Genomic DNA, 14,963 nt, shown 5'->3' on the forward strand with positions numbered 1-14,963 from the left:
GAATTTTCTTTGCCGTTTTTTTTCTTAGTTTGTAGTTTAAATAACCATTACAATAATTCCAATAAAATAACTGTCGAAATGACATACAGATTCTTCAATAAATGAACAAAATGTCCTCCAGTGATTTCTTGTAATCATTCAAACATATTATTAATCAATTTAATTACAAGTATTTTAAAACCAGTGAAGAGAATTAACTGCTATTAAAAAAGAGAACTGCTCTGAAAAAACTAAAACTTGAAGAGTAGATCTGGAAACTTTCAAGAGAACTTCCGAAACAGATAATACTAATAAAAATAAAAATTGCTGCTTAGTTGCTATTTTTTTGTTCGCAGGTCATTTTAGGCGGTGGTCGAAGGCATTTTTTACCTCGTCGGGAACACGTGGACACAAAAAATCAGGAGAACGACGGACGCAGAGAAGACGGACGCAATCTGATCGAAGAGTGGCAGAGAGACAAAAAAAGCCGTGGCTTGTCCTACAAGTACGTGTCTCGAAAAAGAGAACTGGACAAAGTGGACCCTGTTAAAGTGGATTACTTGTTAGGTCAGTATCCATGTTTTTTGTTAACTTACATGGAAGTGAACAAGAGTGGCCTATCTATGCAATCCAGTTTGGATGTCGATTTCTTGGCCAGTATGTGCCACGATTTATAGTGTTCAAATTAGTTACATGCGTTTACGAAAATGGCTGAGCTTATATAAATTAAGCTAATGTATTTAAAGTTTCTGTCTTGCGGAATAATGTGTAATTATATGTTGCTAAAAGAGGCAGTACTTACTTTGGTGGGTTATAAATGCAGTTATGAAGTAATGGATTATAGGTATACTTTTTATAATTCGATAATTAATAATAAAAGAATTAAATGGAAATGGGCAAGGTTAAATATACCTAAAAATAAAACAGAAATAGTTTTTCAAGTGTCATCTCTGTTTCCCTGTATCAATACTATAACTTTTTTGTCTTTTGATGTAAAGAGAAGTTCAATAAAGTAACTACATGACTTATATTACCAATTGCAAGATTTTTCTAAATGAAATACTCTGTTTTCCGAAAAGGCTTCATTTCTCTCTGTGTCTAGAGCTTATAAAGAAATGAAGCCTAACGTTTTATAAGGCCCCATAAAGCAAAAAGTATATTTGCCTGCAAAATTCGCAAATATATATTTAATAAATGCATTGTTGCAGAACAAATATGCAACACCATGAGACAAACGGATAATCGAAGAAACTTCTGAAAAAGTGATTTTGTCTTCAAACAGTCACGTGGTACCTCTAATCGAATTTTTAGTGTTGTCAATAAGAAAGAAGGCCATACTTTTGATATATAGAATTGCTAACTTAGCGTAGCACTTAATTAATGTGACCTTGAATTTTCTGCTATAGAGTATAATCGTTTGTCCTGTTGTTTATCTTCCAGTATAGTGGTTAGTGATGATGACTGTCGTACCAATGGGCTCGGCTTCTAATCCCAGAGTATACATGGATGTTTATAAGCGTATAGCGTCTATGTGGCAAAAGGATAATCAAAAGTGTTCAAAGTGCCATCTAATCTTCTTCTGGCTGTATGCATGGATAGAATTAGCATATATCAGATGGCATCCACGAAGATGACAAATATACCGAGAGGCTTGTCAATTCCTAGATGGGTGGTAATGCTAGTAGTCTTTCCTGGTATTCTTTATCAAAAGTGCAATAGTTTACAAATCTCGGCCTACTTAATGTATCTTCATGAACGCACAGGTACCCTTGCTTCAATCTGCACTTGCTCTGTGGCTTCGACTAAAGTGCTTAATATTAGTCATTGCGATGGCATTCCGTAATCATTCATATAATTCAAGAATAATGTTTCACATATTTTTAATGAACGAATGATTTCGGGATCGTTGTGGCTAAGCAACCATCTGTATACTTTGCAAAAACTGCCTAATGAAGTTAGTTGGCCAAAGAATGCCTCAACTACTAATGTCATGTATCAAATATCAAATGATTACTTGAAATATCAAATGATTCTTCTGATGTTGTCATAAGTTATCCTGCTGGGAAATGCTCTTTGGGACTAAGATTCTTTACATTAGCATAATGTACCTGACAGACATAAAATATTTTCTCTAATAAAATAGAAAAATACTGCTTGCTAATTAAGATAAAATAACACGCCAAACAAGTATTAATTTAGAAGTCAAACAACAAAAATCAGCATTATATTTGCAAATTTCCACAGGAGTAGTTTCGATGGTTTTACAGAGCCATCATACTTAGCTGCCAAAGCGCAAATGAACGAGATAAGATCTAGTGATTAGATAAGATAAGATAAGAATGGATGGACTGGTGTTAAGCTAATGGCACCATCTACAGATGAAACGAGAATTAAAAGGCTAAAGTCAAAGATGGATTGGAATTAGGGTCGGAAACAAGAACAGAAAGATTTTTTTAATGTGAAACACCTTTAGAAAATCTAATTCACCAATGAAAAATGTTTTGGAATAATTTTGGCTGCAGAAAATTTGAAAGTGCGATTTTTGGACCATTAATGCTCGACAATAGAGGACCTTCTGTGTTTCCAAGTGTGATTTTCTGACCAACAATGCTGGGCAACAGAGGACTTCTGTGTTTCCCTTTTTAAGGAAAAAGAAAGTTTACCTAAGGTTACAGAAGTAAGTTTACTTAAATTTACAAAATTAGGTTTACTTACAAAGACGAGAGAAATAGAAATGCAGTTACGGTCTCTTTTCAGCTGGTTGCAATGGACCTACTACTCACTTAAAAGCGTGCTTTTAGGGGATCCTTTTTATGAGTGTTCAGATAAGAGACTAGTAGCCTAAAAGAAGTTTTTTTGTTGGGTAGGGGGACGCGTCGGCGGTTTTCTACATAGGGTCTTGGCAACTGCTGAAATGGAGGGGAAATATTTTTAAAACCTGATTCAGATGCAGAAAGAGAAAAAAAAGAGAGAAAAGGAAAGATGAAAAAGAAGCAAATATCTGAGTTTCGTATTATGGTGAAGTGGGTGAATGGTAAATTTGAGCAGCTATAAACTCACATGTAAAATAGTGAATGGTAAATTTGAGCAGCTATAAACTCACATGTAAAATAGTGTCGGTAGGCAACACCAGGACAGCTCTTGTAGAAGCTAAAGTCAAGAATACCACACCTTCTTAAACGATCTTCTATTTATAAATTAATTTGTTTGTGTTTGTAATTTATTAAATTATTTTGGAAGCAGAAGCTGTGAAAAATGAGCAGTGCCCTAACCGGGACTCGAACCACGGATCTCTCGAATTCGCGTCGAGCGTGCTGACCACTACATCACGAAGGCATGCTAAAAAGGAGGGAGAAATGCCTTATAAATTTACATATATTTGTACTAAGCCAAAGACGTAATCTTGCAAATATTTGAACATGATAGCAAAAGCTTACTTTTTAGCTTATAATAAAATGCTACACTTTAAACGATTCAGTTATTTAAATTAAGAAACTGGTGAACAGTTATCATTGGTGATATAGGTGTAATGAAATACTAGAAATCTGGATTTTAAACTAACAGTAGTAGACAAACTCTGAGGCTTACCCTTTGTCCCTTTTTATTGTTTGGTGTGTTTTATGCATTCTATTCTTTTCTTAAGTAAGGTCAATTTGAGTACGGTTATTCTGGAATATATTTAATGGAACTTCAATACATCATGCAATATTTTTTTCTTTCTTTTAATTAAATTTTTTCTGAATTTTACATAATAAATTGTAGGAAAAAGTAGTGATTCTAATGTAAAAGAAACGTCTATAGATGGAGAAGAAATCTGAAAAAAAAAAAAAAAAAAAAAAAAAAAAAAAATGAAATAACTAATACCAAATAGAAACAACGTTTGAATTAGAAATTTTGTAATTTGACATATGTAAATATTTTTATTTCACATTTACGTATGAAATAAGTATTTTTGCTTCTGAGATAGAACATTCTAAAATTTCCAGTATTACTTTTCATCAGTTATGTAAATATTGTTAAATAGCATTTATACGAATTTTTTCCGATGCTTTTTACCATCGAAATATGATTTATTAACCAAATTACAGTTGCCACCGAATATATGCTTTATATACTTTGCAGATCAGTAGAAATAATTCTAATAGAAATTGTTCATCATTAGGCTAAGACTCAGTTCAGATTATAATCATACTTAACGTCTATAGTTCAAGATTACGCGTAAGGATCAAACATAAGCTCTTCGAATTATACTTTCTTCAAGGCTTTATAGAAGACTAAGCTTTTGATGAATTCAATTCTTCGGGAAACATCCAGTTTCCTTTCTTGTAAACTGCATCCACCAAGTAAAATTAGCAGTGTCATAGGGTCAACTCAAAACAGAGAGGTTTTCTCAAACCTTTCAAAAGATTTCGTTCTTTCCTTTGAACAAAAATATGAATGTGAGACTGCATTGGAAGTTGAATTTAGTTCAAAACTAGAGGTTTAATTTAGATTTATTTATTCATCTGGGACAATATTCTCAGAAATAAGCTCTGTGGTCGATTTTCCTGATCTGATATATTCCTCTTGGGTTAAATAGAATTTCGGTTTAAATCTTTGTTCACCTTGAGCTATTTATAGTTCTATAAGAATTGTTATTCATTTCAAATTACAATAAAAGTTCAAATTTTCCCTATTCATTTAGTTTACTTACGCTAATAGTTCTGTTCAAACCAACAGAGCAAAAATATGAATTATAACATTAATAATGGATAAATTTAATTTTTATCCTTTAGGTGATGTCTAGGAATGTTTTCAAAGATCTGCATAACATGCAAAACTTTCACTGGAATAAACTTATGCTAAATAATTAGAGATACAAAGGATATTACCAATGGGTGATAATCTAAGAATAAGAGAGCTTACAGACCTAAAATGCATGAAATAAATCGACTTAAATAAATATTTTTATAGAGGAGGGATTCTAACTAAAGTTACTTATTAGGGCAAAATATAAGAGTATTTTAAGCATTAAAAAATCTGTAAGAGCTATTGAACTTTAAGCGCTTTTAAAGGAAACCCGTAACATTATTCCTTACAGACTTTTTACCTCATATGTAAATGGCATATCAGTGAATTACTCGGTAATTCTAAATGGATGAAAATAACTAATTTTTAATCATCACGTAGCCTAAAGAAAATTAATTTTTAAACATCACACAGTCACAGTCAATTGACTTCACACAGAGTGCCGACCATAATGTGACGCAAGCTTATGTATTTTGTAGAAAATTATTGTCAATGCATCTAAAACAAAAATGTATCCTTTATATTGCTCACATCAGAAATTTTAAAAGGAAATACTCGTTTGGATGACTTTGCACTTCACATTCGTAATATTACGGAATGCAATGTATTAATAATTTGTAACGTACTATACAAATATTTATAGACATTAAATTTAATTTGCACATTTTATTTATCGAAACACGATTTAATATCTGTGGAAAACAGAGTAAGAAATGCATACATCTTAATGTGATGAAAATGAAAATAATTTTCTCCTTGTATGATACTATTTTTTGTCGTATCTCTAATTAGGAAAACTACGTTTTCTAGCTTATGCTGGGTTCCCTCAGTGTACCACTATAAAAATCGATTGTACAGAGTTTGAAGAATTATTCAATTAAATGTTAAGGTAACAAATTAAATAAGTTACTCACATTTTAAAGCATCAATTTATTTAATTTTACTAAAAAGCATTTTGAATGTTTCTTTTGGTAATTTCATATGAAATAGTATGTAAAGGATTCTTAAGGTACTTGTTTATTTTATCTTTTCAGTATCAAAATACAAAAAAAAAATTACTTTTAAATGTTATTTTTTTAAATCTATTTTAAATGTTTTTAATCCCTTTTATATATTTTTCGAAATATGTCAGTTTATTGTTTTCCAAAGCATTTTATATTACTTTCAGAGATAAGGTACAAAGTGTAAGGAAAATAATCACATACATTTTTTTATGTTTACCTCATCAGTGGCCAAGACTTTAAGGCTGCTGAATACTGGTAGTTTGACATAGGTTCACGTTCATGCAAACAGTCTGGCTGCACGTCTGTTTTGCATGTTCTTCCACGTGTGTGACGTGAATATGAGCCAGTTTCTCTTAGAATTTCTACCATAAAGACAGACAGATAGGCAGATAACCTTCGTGTACTTTGACATATTTAACTAAACTAGCCTGTCTTTGTATATTTCAAAGAGGTTTATTGTGTAGCAATGTTAACATTTTTAAACGTTAGCAATTTTAACACCAAAGAGTTTGAACTTACATTGTCATTAAACTAACCAAAGATCTAACTATAATTCGATCACTATGAAAAGTTTTACTAATCCAAAGACGCGTGTTTTCATACTTGAGTTTGATTGCTATAGCCTCTCTCAAAAATTTATTCAACAAAATTTATGCGCATCATAAAATATGAGTTCACATAAATAAAAAAGCTACTCTTAATACTTTATTAAAATGCACAAATGTAAGATAAGGTAATAAAGCTCAACAGATGTTAGTGAGAAATGAATTTTATAGATGTTATTGATTTTTGATGTACTATAACAAACATAAACGGATAGCAGAGAATTCGTTGCAGGATACCACGAATCTTCGACAGATGAGTAGATCTGTGTTCCTATTAACGCTTTATTTTCTCCAACTTTCAAAATTTTTAGAATTGCCTTTGATTATTTGCTTATCTCTTGAAAGCTGAATCTTCTGTAGCTACTTATTTAAAGACAATTAAGCACACAATAATTAAAATGAGTAAATTAAGACAAATTAAAGTAAATTAGTATGTCAAAAAAAATATTTTGTCAGCTTAGATGTGACTGTGCTGTCATTTTGGTGTATCTTTTTTTATTATTACCCCAATATCGGATATTTAGCGGGGTGTATCTTTTATAAATGGCATAATATTGTTTTAAGGCACGGGCCTAGCGTAGAACCAGAATTTAAAGCTTGTGTGTCTTCATAGTATTCAACTGTATGTCTCTCAACACTAGAAAAGGCTTAAATGCGGGCTGATAGGTTATTCATAGTGCAATATTGTATATCATCTTTTTCTAAGGTTAAAATATTTCTGCACAATGTTAAACTTCAAAACATTTGATTTCTTTTTATTCTTTACTTATTGCATGCAGAGAATAAACCTTTTATTCCCCAAGCAGCACAATTTGTTGATTGCAAGTAGCCACTGAAAGTAAACAGCCATTAAATTTATTTTTAGCCGTTCATTTTAAAATCTTTGTATGTTTTATTACTAATAATAATAAAAAGTTTTCTTACTGTAGTTACAATGACAGAAAATCGTCTTTCTCTGAATTAAAAAAATATACGAAGATTTTATTTACTAGAATCCATTCGAATAAGCATTAAAGAAATTTAACATCATTATAAATTGTTTATACAAATTTTCTTTTGCTAAGCTTGCTGGATTTTGCTCTTTTTTTTTTTTTTTTTTTTTTTTTTGTGTGTGTGTGTGTGTGTGTGTGTGTGTGTGCGCGCCAGATTTAAATCGGGAAACATATATTCAATAAATAAAACAGCTCTCATACACAAAACTTTTTTTTTGTAGTTTTTTCCCTCGGATTGGCCCATAAAATTTCTTCAAAAGATAGAAGACGAATTTTAAAATGAAGCATACTTCTTTATTTAAAGAACGAAGAAAAATTTAGATACAGTTTTTATTTTAATACTTTTATAGCTGGGTAAGCAAATTTCAAGTGAAGTAAAAATAAGAAACAAAAATGAAGATTATGACTAAAATTAAACAAAATTTATCAATTTAATTCAGACGAGAGCCTTTTCTTACACGAAACTTAAAAAAAATTTAACCCTAATGGTTACATTATAAGGATATATGGGTAAACACTTTAGATATAGAAGTTATGCCCTAATAATTATTATTGTTTTTATTTATGATGCAACTGATTTTGACGAACGAGAACGATATACGCGACCTTAAATCTAAAGACCTTAAATCTAAGGTACGATTCTATGGAAATAAAGAAAAGATCATGAGAGAACATTCTAGAAATCAGAATTAGAAAGAACGATTTTAAATGTTTTACTTTTTTGGAGATGCCGCAAATGTGGATCCCATCTCTTGAATACAAAACCTTCTAGAACAAAGAATGGATTGCCCTTTTTGGTAAAGTTCCCTTTTCCATAGAACGTGAGAATCATTACCAATTTTAGACGTGGCAATGGACCAACAATTAATAAATTCTTCTGTTCAGACAAAGAGGGAGGACAGAGAAGACAGACACCAAAAAGGTCATGTAGTGGTTAATTAGTTAGTGAGAATCTGGGCGCAGTCCGTCACCTAGTGAATACGAATTCACTTTACAGCCAAAAATGTACTGCACGGAGTGAGACAGCAAAAGTTTGGGTAAGGACCCAAAATAACCCCATTTTAACCTGAGGGCAGGAGAGAGACCCTCATTTTAACTTGAAGACAGGAAAGAGTCAAAGACGACAAAGGAAGATAGTCAAGATGGGTGTCGAACATCTTTCGAACCCATGTTGAGCCGATTAAAGAATACAATAGGAACCGACAGCTGAAGATAACGGCAGCGTACAGGACCGGACTCCCGTTTCGACAATCGTCGTTCATTGAAGATCGAGTAGGACAAGCAGAAGCTGGGATGGAATTTTCTTCACCCTACGATTCGAGTTAGCTGTACTGTTTGCAGTCAGCCTACTACTTAGCGAAAGATGGAAAATTCCTAAACGAGCAGAAAGCTAGAGAAATCCTCTCTGATATCCTCAACATGGAAATAAGATCAGCATACCCGCTCTGTGTTCAGTGCATTGAACTTTGTCGTTTTCAATGAGAACTATATATGCACGTGAACTTTCATGTATGGGATCATGATAATAATATTATCTAAAGTATGTGACTTTTTGTATAGATACGCTTTTCTTAAAATAATTTTGTTTATTTGATAATTAATCCTAGTAACATAATTTACTTCGTAATTAATCTATTGCATTGAAAGTTAGCATCTTTTATTATTTAACAGATAAAATAAATGGAATTTAAACCATTTAAATACTGTATTTATTTCCGAAAATCTACTGACGGGATGTCCGGATATACATTAGATTAAGTTCACTTTTTTTGTATGTTTGTGCTAATCAATATACGAAAATTCCATGATTATTATTTTCATTATGTGAACATAAGTTAAATTATTTATTTCGAAAACGACACATATTGGCAAACAAGTTTTCTTTCGTAACAATTTTATTTGTATCCAGAGAATAATTTTTTAAGAGTGAAAATTCCGATATTATTTTCATGCGTTTTAAGGAATTGTTAAATGAATCCTCAAGCTTCCAATTAACCTTGGTATTTTGTAATTTATTTGTATTTATTTTGTAATATAAGGTTATGTGTTATAATTAAGTAAGTAATTCTAATGAAAGAAGTAATACTGCAGAATCTAAACCAATAATCTGAACGCTGAATTTTCTTTCAAGATTCACTTCAGATGAACTCGGCTGAAGAACGCATGCTGTTTTGTAGCTGCCATTTGGCACATTGTCGGTTCTATTAGTGTGTTCAGTTTCTAGACGTATAAGGTATTCCCCCTTCCTAGCATGCCTTCGTGGTATAGTGGTTCTGCACGCTGGGCCGGTATTCCAGAGGTCCGTGGTTCGATTTCTGACGAAGGCGTTTGCTGATTTTTCTTCTTGCCTGCTTCCAAAAAATGTCTAATATCTCTACAGTGGCGCACTAACTAAAAGAGTTGTGGTTGATGACTCTCCACACCCAGGATTGGATCCCCTAAAAACCCCAGTCGCGCTTTAAAAGGGAGAGTATATAAGGTATTTCTTCCCTCTTCCTAACATGCCTTCATGCTGTAGTGGTCCTACATGCTGGGCGGGTATTCCAGAGGTCCGTGGTTCGATTCCCGGCGAAGGCGTTTGCTCATTTTTCATCTTGCCTGCTTCCGAAAAATACCTAATGTCTCTACAACGGTATCTAAATAAAATACCGCACGGAACTGATAGGTGAAACCGTAACTAACGAAAGACACCAATGTAACATTGTGAGCTTTTTTTTTTTTTTTTTTTTTTTTTTTTTGTGTGTGTGTGTGTGTGCTTACAATATTGTTTGGTGAAGCCTTGAATAAGTTAAATAAAATAAACCTTATGCTAACTAAACTAGTAAAACCTGAAATAAACTCATAAGGGCTAGTTCAACATTTATGTGATCGTAATTAATGGAAAATAATTTGCGTTGTGTTCTAATCATTCCGGGACTGAGCTAGGTAAAGATCGGACAAGAAAATAAAATGTAATTTACTAATAAAAAATGACATAAAATTCAAATTAATTCTGGTTAATTAAATATTCTCAGGTAAAACAAAAAATGGAATTCTCACAGATTCATCTTTTAGCATAATTTACATAGTTATGTACTACCCAGTAAATATTGTATATTAACTTAATTCATAATTTTAGTAAAAATTACAGATATGTTATAAATTAACACATTCAAACAAATCATAAGGCGGAAGATAGGTTTTTACAGTTTTTCACCTTCAAGTGTTAAGTATGCGTTAATAATGTAACAAACAATTAACTCAGAAATTTTAACAATTTTAGTTACTAATTATTATTAGGGCTTCAGACAAGAATTAAGACTCCTGTAGAACAAAGGGAAGAAAAGGGATTTCTTCAAGAACGTTAAATTTAAAGCTCAATTAGGTAAATTCCTTCAACAAATTACATTAGAGTAAAATTCTTAATCGATATCAGTACATTTTTAATTGTGGGAAGAATAAAGGAGAAGAAAAAAAAACTTAGCTTTGGACAGAAGGGTTCTCGGGCTCTATCGGAGATCTCCAGGACTTGCAGTCTAATCTAACCGCCAGAAAAGATCGAAAATTATCAAGATATCACAAGCAGCTACGCTCATGGTTGGAGAAAAGCATCAGTCGATATGAAGCATTTAGCAGAAGCATACAGTCCCGTCATTCCTCTACGAAGATTCACCTCCCAACACGTGGAACACTCAAGATAAAAAACAGCATGTCAATCGAGGTGCGTTCCTTCGAGCTCACAGCTTCCATTCTCAAAGACAGCTTTCTTCGTAGTACATGTTAAGGTAGGTATTAACTCTTAACTGTTCACGAGTCTCTAGGCTAAATCGGTAGACCTTGCCAGCTCTCATTAAAAGAGGTCAAAAAACAGGAGGAAGGAAAGCAAACAATCCTTTCTCGATGTCACGAACCGCTAGTTCAGACAGAATTTTCTAGTTTGGGAACCAACGCGTTTTTGCTAATAATAATCGAGAGCTTTCGTTTATCAAAAGTTAAGATACGAACATCGAGGTCAGGAGCATAAGTGTAGCTCCCCCCTTTTTCCTTCGCAGCTCAATCCATGCCAACCGACACTTAGCACGACCCGAGCAAAAAGTGGTCTCTAATCGAAAATCCTCCTTCACTTCTTCACAAACACATGCCACCTTCACAAACATAGGCCACCATAAAAATTAGATTTCCGCCCCTTTTTAGGGACCAAATTTCCGTTTTTCACCCTAAAAGACCAGATAACTGCACATGCGCCATCTCTTTAAAATGACCAAACAACTGGACTCTTAGATCGCCAAGTAAACAACCTACCCTGTAAGTGAAATAATAAACATTGACCTTTCGCCTCGTACTTCCTGTCCTAAAGGGCAAACGAAACAAAGCAATTTCTTTCTAGAAGGTTCTCCAGAACTACGTCAACTAGAGATAGAATGACTAGGCGAAAATTCGCTCTCTTTTCTTAATCCTTCACAAGGACACAGAAATCTTGATTAAAATTAAGTAAAAGAAAAAGAATAAAAGTATCATTGAAGCATTTTTCACAAAATTAAAGAATTTACATAACCGAATAGTGAATTAATTATAAATAATAAAATATTAAATTAATAATTCAAGGAATTAAATAAAAGTTAAGACTTTTTCTTAAATAAGCAAAATAATTAATTCACATATCATCAACACAACAAATGACTTTATAGGTTTAAACCTTACTAAGAGAGAAAACATTTTTCAGATATTGTTCATTGACTTGGAATACGAGCAACGTGAGTAAAAAGAATGCATTTGAAAGATGCGAGTAGGATAAGGGGACATTTCATAGTAAATGGTATACATGGTAAAATTGTGACATATTTCGCTTTTCACCACTATGTAATTTTCTAACATGGTGGTTGAAAACGTATACAAGAAGACTCTGAGTAAACGAAAAAACAACACATGCATAAAAACGCAGCTCATTTCGACACAAATCTTGATCTTGTTATATAACTGTGTGCGTAACATCCTCTCACATTTGACTAGTTAATACATGCAAGTACCAAGTTAAAAATTTTATAACTTAATATAAATTCAGTTGTATTAGTTATTTATCTTACTGACTCGTATCTGGTTACCATTCTGAGCAGCAATAATGTCAAGAGATTAATTACTTCCTCGCGAGGATACTTTAGTTACCTATATGAAGCATTATGAAATCCCATGATAAAATTTTTACGGTAATTATACGATAATTTTCAGCTTTGGTTTGGCTTTGTTTTAATTGAAAATAATCAGTACTCAAAAAATTTGCTCCTTTCTTTATCTGGACCTACTCCACACTTGGAATTGTCTTCAGGCATCTTAAATACAATTAACACATAAATACATAATTAAGACACAATAACACGCCGAACAAATACTAATTCAGAAGTCAAACAACAAAAGTCAGCATTATATTTTCAAGTTTTCACAGGACTAGTTTCGATGATTTTACCAAACCACCATCGTCAGCTGCAAAAGCGCAAATGAATGAGATAGGATATAATGATCAGATAAGATAAGATATTATATCCTATCTCGTTCATTTGCGCTTTTGCAGCTGACGATGTTGGTTTGGTAAAACCATCGAAACTAGTCCTGTGAAAATTTGAAAATATAATGCTGATTTTTGTTGTTTGACTTCTGAATTAACATAAATACATAGCATCGTCGAAGGAAACAATGAGAAAAGGGAAAAGGTAAGTTTAAAGAATCCTTACTACATGTGCAAAATAAATGCTCCTGTCGGTGTATCCTTGAATTTGTACCTAGAAATATACAGATTTCTCACGTTAATTGAAACAAGATAAATTACCTTCTTTATCTTCTCTGCTTGTTTTCTAAAATATCAAAATATCAAATAAATTTAAAAATTTTAATTTTAATTGGCGTACAGATCCTGGCTTTATTAATATCGTATGATGATCAGTGCCAAAGAGAAAAAAATAATCTTGATCGAGAATAGATCAGTAGATGATGACAAAGATATAATCTATTGAAGATCGAGAGATCTTCAATGATCGATGTGAGAACGAATGAAAGAAAACAATAAATATGTATATGGATATATAAAGTAAAATTTAAGCTAAACTTTTTAAAGCCATTTATTGTTGTATTTAATACATATTCTAAGTTACCGGTTTTATGTTAAAATTATTTCATAACATAGATGACACAAAGGATGAAGCTAGATTTGTAAACTTTCAATAATTGAAGCTGCATTCGTAAACTGTTAATAAAAATGCTTAATGGAATTTTTACTTGTATATACCTAGGCAGCTATGCTACTGAGGGGGGAATGCTGCATTAGCTAATGCAGAGCTTTTTTTTTTTTTTTTTTTTTTTTTTTCAGGTTTGTTTAATTCTGGTCATATGGCGTACGAATCAGATCGAGACAAGGGAATTGATGGCGAGCCATCGATAGCAAAAATGACAAGAAAAGCCATTGAAATTCTGAGGAAAAATCCTCGTGGATACTTTTTAATGGTCGAAGGTAATATAGTCTCTTACATTGTCCCCAGCTTTTCCTTCCCTATATTCATGTTACTTTATTGCAAAAAGTTACTTGAAACGAAATAAATATAAATTAATGAATTTTTATTTTATTAATTTTATTACAAAAGTACTTAAAAATACATAAATTTGAAAATTTTATAAAATTCTGTAAAATCAAAATTCACATGCAGAACAACTGGTGACATTTTGAAATAAATACTTCATTAATAATATCAAATGATATTTTCTGTATGCGAAATATATTAGGCATATATATTCTCAAAATATATTAGGCACATACGTATGATTGCAAATATACTGCATTTGGGTTAAGCCAAAAGAGATAATTAATCTAGGAGTAAATACAATACAAGTATATAATTTAAAACATACTACAGTTTGAGTTGAAAATTGGTTAAAATTAGTTTGTTTGAATCATTTCTGTGATGTCAATTGCATATGATTCTCCTATTATGCAAAGTAAATAGAAGCCAGTTAACTTTAGTAAGCTCTTCATGAAAATCATCGCTTCCCTATTAAATATCCTTAACATATTTTCCCATAACTAAATAATCTAAAGTATATGAGATCGCTGTTTTGGAGGACAAGGGAAGAATACGCAATAATTAGAAGCCTTTTTCAAGAAATATCCAATTTCTCCTTTTCCATCTGAATTTATTTGTATGTATGTCAATATATGTTTATTTATTGTATATAAGTTTTCTTTGGAATTTATTTTCAGACCGTTTTAGTCATTTAGTCATTTTATTCCAAACTTTTTTTATTTTCAGATTTTCCTTATTTAGACCAAAACTATCCTTTAAGAATACCTATATCATTCTTTGAATAATATATATGTATTTTCCTTAAACGTTTTATCCTAAGCTATTTTCTCTTCTAAGTAAACAACTATTACTGCTGAAGAGTATAATATGCAGAATTTTCAGTTCTGTTCCTTAGCATACTTGTGAAAGGGAGAAATTCATATATGAAGCTAAACAAATGCTTTTATCTTAACTTTGAATCAAGATACAATTAAGTTGTAAGGTTTGGAATCTGTGTAAATATGATTCATATTTTTATCGATGCTAAATTAAATTAATTACTTTAGATAA

At 31.8% G+C, this 14,963-nt stretch overlaps 1 protein-coding gene across 1 annotated transcript in view; it reads left to right on the forward strand.

The window, feature by feature from the left end:
* LOC118189736 (alkaline phosphatase-like) overlaps positions 1 to 14,963 on the forward strand; it is an 818,836-nt gene that overhangs the window by 650,025 nt on the left and 153,848 nt on the right. Inside the window, exons 5-6 of the mRNA XM_085815963.1 lie at positions 336 to 546; positions 13,706 to 13,846. Of these exons, the coding sequence (XP_085672089.1) occupies positions 336 to 546; positions 13,706 to 13,846 (352 nt within the window). The remainder of the gene's footprint in view (positions 1 to 335; positions 547 to 13,705; positions 13,847 to 14,963) is intronic.

This window comes from Stegodyphus dumicola, chromosome 4, assembly GCF_044657685.1.
Source record: "Stegodyphus dumicola isolate Sdum_Otavi_A_Nest chromosome 4, ASM4465768v1".
Lineage (NCBI taxonomy): Eukaryota > Metazoa > Arthropoda > Arachnida > Araneae > Eresidae > Stegodyphus > Stegodyphus dumicola.